Here is an 8,058-nt window from a genome sequence, read left to right as displayed (position 1 = left end):
GGAGGGCACGAGGAACGGAAGCTTCACCATATTTCCTCTTGTACCTCTTGAAGTTTGAACCATGTGGATAAATATATTCCTTTTTCAAAAATAAATAAAATTAAGATTTCTTGACCAACCGCACCAGACAGCTAAGGGCTGTTCACGAAGACTGTTGTGAAGTCTGGTTATCTTGACTTCTGGAGATGGGTCCTCCTGCCTTCCCCCCAGCCCTACCTCCTCCAAGGCAGAGGGCAGCACCTGTGACATCCGGGCCTCTGCACAGTCTAGGAGAGGGGCCACCTCTGACCTCTGATGTCCCTAGTTCCCCCAGCCCCGTTCTTCAGCTGGGAACATCTTTTATTTAAAAATACTTTTTTATTTTAAACCCACCAATTCTCTCTCTCTCTCACATATACACACACACACACCCACACTCATTCACAGATATGCACACATCCTCTGTCACCAATAGTCTTTGTTTTTCCAAAAGTTCAGCCTTGTCTCTGACCAGCCAGGTCTGGGGCTGGCTGGCTGGGTCCTCATAGCTCTCTGGGGGTGCGGTGGAGATGTCCCAGGGAGCCTGCCCACAGGGTCATGGGCCCAGACCATTGTCCCCTGGTCCCAACATGAAAGAGGTTTGGGTTGGGCTCCTGGGGTCTTCTCCCCTATTTAACCAGTGGCTGGCCTCTGGCCTCCTTCTCCAGGGTCCTGCTTGGAACAAATGCCACAGGGGTCTAGGCTCATCTCCGCGGCACTCGGAGGGGGGCCACCCCCCTCACCTTCAAGCAGCTGCCCCCCAGGTCACGACGGCCACCCTGTAAGAGGGAAGAAAGAGAAAGTTCGATCAGGTCCCCATGCACACTGGAACTAACCTCTGTGTCCAGCAATAGGGGACTTGATAAATAAATCATAGCCACACAATACAGTTCTCCACCGCAGAAGGCCGAAGAGACTCTCCAGGACTGACAGGGAATGATGGAGAGATAGCTGCATTGAAGGACAAAAGCAAGAACTGAGTGAATGCTCCTGTGTGCTGAGATGTCTAGAGAGAAGGGCATATGGGAAGTTGCTAACGGGCTTCCCTGGAGGAGAGGGATTTCATGAGGAGGAGGCATGACGGGTGGGAGGGAGGCTCTTTTTCTCTTTTTTTTAACACCATGTACTTTTTTACCCTTTTCATTTCTTGTAATTTCATTTCATGTAATTTGTTGCTTTTCAAAAAAAAAATCCAATACATTTTAAATCATGATATTTTATATTAAAGGGCAAAACAAACGAAGCCCACAGTGGTCCTCCCCACTGGCCGACGGTATGCCCAGTGGCTTACCCATTAACCTTCAAAAGCAGACTCTGGCTTTCTGGCCTCCCTGCCTTCATTCAGGGTGTCCTCTCTGCCAGGAATATGCACTCTGGTCCCGTCTCCCCGGGAAGGTGTCTCTATTCCTGCCATTACCCAGCACTTCCGGGTCCATATCACCAGAAGAAAACTTAGGAGGGGAAGACAGAGTCTCTTTTTGTTCCCCCATCAGGCTGGGGGCTGAGAGGGGGGTAGGCAAAAGTTCTTCACTCTGTAGGCCCAGTTGCAGCCCTGAGCCTGACATGAGCAGGTGCGGACTACTGCTGCTCGAATCTGTGGTGCCCACTGGAAGATGAGCTCATGGCGGCAGCCCTGAAGCCACCCGTCCCTCAGCCCACAGGGCCCATCCCTACCCGGTGGTCTGTGGGCTGACGTGGGGGTATCGTCCTCACTGTAACCCAGCGAGGTCACAGACATTAGAGCACCCCCTCTGTTGAGGCCTCCAGCCACGGAATGATGTTGGTAAAAAAGCTGGGCGAGAAATCCGTGTTGTCCCACAGTCTGTTCTGCTTCCAGGACCCTACTGGCGTCTGAAATCCCACTGTCAATGCTGGCCCCACCGAGGCCGGCTAGGAGATGATAGGACAGGCCTCTTTCTCAGCCATCTAGAGAAATAGCCAAGCATCTGGGAGCTCTGCCCCCTGCCCCCTCCGCCCTGGGCCCAGGTTGGGGCAGATCCATCCAGATGTGAGCCCAGTCTCCCTCGAGGCTCTCTGGGCCCAGGGACAACGTGTTCATTCACAGGCAGGGCTATTTTGAGGGCTGAGGCCACAGTCCCAGCAGAGCCTGGGGCTTAGGCTTCTCAGACAAATCTGGCAGGAGTGGCTGGGAAGGGGGGACAGGCGTTGGGGGGGGAGGGGGTGTAGTGTTGGGGGATAATAAAACCCGCCTCCCACTCTTTCACTCGATGACCTCAGGGGCAGGGGGAGCCACCTCTCCGCCAAGTCTGGCAGTCATCGGGAGACCCCGGTCTCAAGCTAATGCTGGGACTGTTCACCTCTCTGAGCTTCAGTGTCCTCATCTATGAAATGAGGACAAAATGATTCTACTGCCACCCCAGGGCGCAGGCGATTGCAAATGCAGCTGCGAAAGAGGCCTGCAGACTGCCAAAAGCACTTAGAAGGGGCCCTGACTAGGCCCCAGCTTCTCCGTCCCCTAGGAACTCAGCGCCCAGGGCTCTGGGAAGCACCGTGATTAGGATTAGTCGGGCTTTAGTGAAACAGATCTGGGCTTTGATCCCTGCTTTGCCATGGACTACCCGTCGGACCTCGGGCAGGTGACTTCACCCCGCTGAGCCCGTCTCCCCACGTGTGAAGTGGAGTTACTGTGAGGATTACCCACGCTCACCTAGGTAAAGTCCGTAGCACAGTGCCAGGCACACTGTAAGTGTTCAACAGATGGTCACAAGTATTATTATCGGCATCATCCGGTAGTGGTGCCTCCTTGCCCCGCCCCCCAACCCTCTGGCCACGTCCGCTCTTGAGCTGCATACACCAACTGGGGAGGGGGCCTTACAAGATGATCCTATCCAACTCCACCCCCAGGTGACAAAGGGGGAAATGGTAGAGACAAGAACCCCCCTTCCATCTCCCACTTGCTATTTCTACCACAGAGGACCACACTTAACCCCTCCTTAGACAGAAGGATACTACAAGAGCATGGTGGTCCCTAGTGACCCCATCCTCAGACCAGCCATGTGGGAGGGAGGGGGTGGCTCAGAGTAAAGCAATAGAGTCTGGGCCTTGGAGCTCTCTGGCCCCCAAAGCTCAGAAGGGAGCCCCTGCCGTGGCTCCACGAGTCAGTTTTCTCTCAGTTGAGTCTTCGAGGGGCCAGAGCCGGCCAGGATCGCCCCTCTCGCCTACTCCCAGAGGAGCCTGTGGGGGTGAGCATGGCTTCTGCAGCCAAATTTGGCTAGGTTCTTGGTCCTGTAGACGGATCACGGGGAAACAGCCAGACCCAGGCGAGTGAGTCCCTGTGATCCAGGGGACAGGCTGAAACCAGCAGAGAAGGCCCCCCAGCCTGCCCCGCTGTCGGTGTGGGCACGTGGCAGACACACCTTCTCCCCCAGGCCTGCACTTACAGCTCCCCAGCCCCCCACCCTCTCTCCCCGCCCATAACCTTTCCCACTTCCCAATCGGGCAGGCCTGAGTTCAAACCCTCACTTCATCACGGGCAGCGTCTCTGAACCAGCGACAGCATCTCTAGGCAGGTGGGGGTCACCAGAGCACCTCTTTCCCTCATTGCCCCTGAGGGGTTTTAACCAGAATGTGTGAAGAGTGCTTAGCACAGGAAATCAGTGCCCATCAAGACTGCCTCCCCTCTGTGCTCTGCCACCTTCAATGTCTTCCCCTTTCCTTCTCAGTATCATTTTCCTGATGCCAACTCTTGGGGTGCCCTGTTCCTAGAACACCTTTCCCTATCCACTCATCTGCCTGCCTCTGTTCCTAAGCATGTGTCAGGAATTCAGGCCCTAGCTGGGGGCTTCCTCTGGGCTCCCACAGTCCCTTGGTGCTCTTCCTCCCCACCATGAGACTGCGGCATCCCTGTCTTCATCCCCATTCCCTTGCCCTGGCCCTGGGAGTTCCTGACTGTGGTAGGTGGGACCCCACAACCTGCCGCTCTGGAAATGTTCTCAGAGCCAACAAAAGGCAACTATTGGGTAAATAAGGTTGGCTGAACTGAATGAACAGGTGAAGGGCAGTTAGAGGGTTATCACTGAGGGCCCAGCCAGCCCTTCACAACCCAGGTTGGATGCATGAAGGCCCACCTGGCTTCCCCACCCAGCCTGGAACACGGGCCAGGGCCCGCAGCTGGGAGCAGCAGGGTACAAGTCAGACAGAGCCTAAGACGACTGACTCAGGGAATCTGAAGCAGCCATGGGGGTGAGAGGCCAGACTGGGAGTCTGATGAGTCAGAAGATGATGGTCTGGGGCCAGGACACAGAAGCTTCCCCAAGACAGAGTAAAGCAGGGGGCCTAGAGCAGCTGTAAGAACCAAAGAATGGGGGACTCAGAGACCTGACTCCAATCCCCCATGCCCTTTCACTTTCCAAAAGACTGTGGGCCAGTCAGGGACTCCCCCGGGGTTAATATCTCCAGATGTAAATGCTAGCTGCTGGAATCCAAAGGTGTCACGCAGACCAGCTTCCCTACTGTAGGAGAAGGCCAGGACAAGAGAGGGAAATGTGGGGGATGAAGCAGGCTCCTTGGGGCCTAAGCGGGAGGAGAACCTGCTTCCAACCAAGAGAGCCCCCTTTCCTTTTTTTTTTTTTTTAAGATTTATTTATTTGACAGAGAAAGAGAGACAGCAAGAGAGGGAACACAAGCAGGGAGAGTGGGAGAGAAGCAGACTTCCCGAGTAGCAGGGAGCCCGATGCGGGGCTCGATCCCAGGACCCTGGGATCATGACGTGAGCCGAAGGCAGACGCTTAACGACTGAGCCTCCTGGGATCATGACCTGAGCGGAAGGCAGACGCTTAACGACTGAGCCACCCAGGCGTCCCTTTCAACCTCAGCAGCTACTCAACCCCATCTGCCCCCTACCAGGCTGGTTCTCATCCTTATCTGGAAAACCACAGGAGCTCAGCTCCAGCTCCATCCAGCTGACTCAACAGTGACCTCGCCCCCACTCTATCCCTTTTGGTGAGACCCCCTTCTTCACTCCTACTGCTCATTAGCTGGCTACCTCAGACTTTTAGTTGGGGATATGTGTCTCCTTTTCTTCTCAGTCTCCCGCCAAGTCTTAGGATGGCGGACAATTATTTTACTGGTAGGGGTAGTTCATGGCAACGTGGACCAGCAAGCAACAGAACCTGCGTTGTGGCTTCCCAGGTGAGCAAATGTGGGCATGCGATCACACCCCCCCTGAGCCTCAGATCCTCATCAGTGATAAAACGGGCAGAATAACTACCTGCCTGGGGGTTCTTGTGAGGGTAAAAGAGGAGGAGGAACGCACCTCGCGCCTGGGAAGAACTTAATGATGGCCTTTCTAACTATTTCCTCACGCTCTTTCCCCAGCACACCTTCACTTAAAGGGGTGTCCTTCAATGAGCAATCTCCGTTCTCTGGGCTTTCCCGTACCACTTCTGTTTGGGGGACTTTGGGTGAGTGGTTCTGTTCCACACAAATCCTGGGCTTGGAGCGCCGCAGCCCCCGACGAACTTCCTGTCGCTTCCCCCTCTCTTCACTGGGGTCTCTGCTCCTCTTCTGCTTCCCTAGGAGGCCCCGTCCCCCGCCAGCCCCTGACCCGCGGCTACAGTCCTGGGGCTCCGCGCACTCACCCCTTTGCGCTGGTTGCTGAGGCAGAAGGTGCAGATGGAGCGCGGCTGGCGGCCGCCGTCGGGGGCGGCGGGGACCGCGCTCTTGGCACTGCCGGCCGCACGGAAGCACGGCTGCCCGTCGTCGGCCGCGTCGCCCAGCAGCAGCACGTTGGCCAGGTGTGCGATGTAGCTGGACGCCAGGCGTAGCGTCTCGATCTTGGACAGCTTGCGGTCCACCGGCTCGGTGGGGATGAGCGTGCGCAGCGCCGTGAAGGCCGTGTTCACGCTCTGCGTGCGGTCCCGCTCCCGCGCGTTGGCCGCCTGCCGCTGTCGCACCACCACCACGGGGCCCGCGCCGCCGCCGCCGCCCGCCCGCCGCCCGCCCCCGGGGCCCGGGCCGCGCCGCGCCGCCTCCAGGCCCTCGCAGCAGCCGAACGACTGGTCGGACGCGTCGCTCTCGCTGCGGTTCTCTTCATCCTCGCTCAGCAGCCGCACGTCCGGGTACAGCACGTGCGCGCCGACGGGGCGCAGCAGCGCGAACGCCATGGGCGCCCGGCTGCGTCCCTCGGTGCGCCGCGTCCCAGCGTCTGCCGCGCCCCGCCGTGCGCTCCCGCGCGCTCCCACGGCCCCGCCGGCCGCCGCCTTATAGCCGGGGAGGGGCCAATCACGAGGCCGCCCCGGTGGGGGCGGAGGCCGCCGCCCTGGCCAATGGGGAGACGCCCCTCGCGCCCCGGCCAATGGCGAAGCGCCCGCCGCCCCCGTTCCCCAGGTTGAAAGCAGCCCGGGAGCGAGGGGGCCCGCCCTGAAGGCTCCAGTGCGCGCAGGCGAGCGGGGCAAGTGTCTGGGGGGTCTGTGGCTGGGGTCGGGTGTGCCCAGATCTGGACTCTTTATTTTCGGTCTAGACCCGCAGGGAGACTCTCACGGCTTCAGTTTCCTCGTTCGGAAAGAGGATTGCAGAGAAACCAGCTCGGGGTTTTCCCGCCCCCACGTTCTGATACTGTGGTTCTGCAGCTTTCTTGTGTGTAAGAATTAGGGAAGGGGGCCGTTGGCATGACAGATTCCCGGGTTCCTCCCGTTCTGATTCAGCAGGTCGGGAACGGGGCCCAGGAATCTGCATTAGGATGGTGTCCATGGAGAACACTTAGAGAAACACGAATCTTTCCAAATAAGGATTCCACAGTGTCACATCCTCAACAGCAAACTTTAAAAAAAAAAAAAAAAAAGGCAAACAAAAACAACACACACAAACCAGTACTTCATTCATTCATCTATTCATTCAACAAATATTTCTTGGGTCCCTGTTATGTCAGGAATGGTTTTAGGTCTGAGAATAGAAAGGTGACAGACTCTTTGCCCTCATGGAATTGACATTTTGGTTGAGGTCTTACTGTGTGCCAGCCACCGTGCTGGGTACTTTACTGCTCGTTGCTGAAGTTGTGGGGGAGTATCCCCGATTTACAGATGAGAGAGCTCTAGCCTTCAGTCTTACAAGGGGTGAGTAGAGGCATTAGCCCCAGCCTGTTTGACCTCACTATCACCCGGTCCCACTAACCTCCACCACCAGTAAAACACAAATTGCTTTCCTGTACTCTCCACAATTCCACCCTGGCTCCAAATCCATGCCCCCCCTCCCTCCTCAGAATGCCACCACAGAGAGAGGGAGAGAGAGAGGTGTGACTGTCTTTCCTCATTGCCTGCCTTCCTTCCTTCCTTCCTACCTTCCTTCTTTCCTTTCTCCTTCCTTCCTTCGGGAAACCTTAGATTGTTGAGTCTGACATGTTCTCCTTCTCAGGGGCCCTGGGAGGAATTACTGAGCTGTTGAAGGCAGCTGGGGTTCCCACACTATGCCCTCTTCCCAGCTCCATCCTGGGGACTGGCCCAACCTGTATCCCTAGGCTTTGAAAATAAATTTCTCTTCAATCTGAACGCATCTATGTGGTAGAGAGGGCACAGGGAGTGAAGGTGAAGGGTTTCTAGATGTGTTTTTGGCTTGTTTTCCCTTCTGGGCCTCAGTTTTCTTGAAGATGCCTCCCAGTTCTGCCACACTCCTTTCCTGGCTTCCCCCACCCAGGCCAGAATGGGGGAGGGAAGCTAGAGGGTCTCCCTTGGCTGCCAGGAGAGCAGCCCCTGATGTCTTCAGGCCCCAGGGTCTATGGGAAGTTCTGTTCCCACACCTGGCTCCCCCACCCCTCCTCATTTGACCGTGACCCCAGCCAGGCTGGGCTTTGGGGGAGAGGAGAAGGAGCCTGTGCGGCACGCCCCCCCCCCCCCCCCACAGGGCTAGTCCCACACGCAGCCCCAGGCTGGACTGCTGCTTCCTGAGCCGATGAGTTATTACCGGGAGATTTCCTTCCCTGTCTACGCCTCCTCACAGGGGCTCCTGGCTCCCTTCACTTTCGCTTTCTCCCCCTTCTCCCCCTCTCCTCTGTTCTCAGTCCTCAGGCAGCTTGAAATTCCCCTG

General features: G+C 57.0%; 1 protein-coding gene across 1 annotated transcript; it reads right to left on the bottom strand.

Annotated features, from left to right (window-relative positions):
* Window positions 1-374: 374 nt before the first annotated feature.
* TCF15 (transcription factor 15) lies at window positions 375-6,169 on the bottom strand. Its single transcript, XM_032420035.1, has 2 exons — window positions 5,619-6,169; window positions 375-797 (listed from the first exon to the last, which is right to left on the bottom strand). The coding sequence occupies exons 1-2, from the start codon at window positions 6,141-6,143 to the stop codon at window positions 723-725; spliced, it is 600 nt and encodes a 199-aa protein (XP_032275926.1). The 5' UTR covers window positions 6,144-6,169; the 3' UTR covers window positions 375-722.
* Window positions 6,170-8,058: the final 1,889 nt, after the last annotated feature.

The sequence above is a fragment of the Phoca vitulina genome, unplaced genomic scaffold, assembly GCF_004348235.1.
Source record: "Phoca vitulina isolate PV1807 unplaced genomic scaffold, GSC_HSeal_1.0 scaffold22, whole genome shotgun sequence".
NCBI lineage: Eukaryota > Metazoa > Chordata > Mammalia > Carnivora > Phocidae > Phoca > Phoca vitulina.
This window is presented reverse-complemented; position numbering and strand designations above follow the sequence as displayed.

What these genes read in the sequence shown, in the direction of transcription:
- TCF15 (XM_032420035.1), bottom strand. Translation starts at nt 6,143, where the DNA reads ATGGCGTTCGCGCTGCTGCGCCCCGTCGGCGCGCACGTGCTGTACCCG. An exon ending in TCAGCAACCAGCGCAAAGGG is followed by an intron (nt 798 to 5,618) that starts GTGAGTGCGCGG and finishes TCCCTCTTACAG; the next exon opens with GGTGGCCGTCGTGACCTGGG.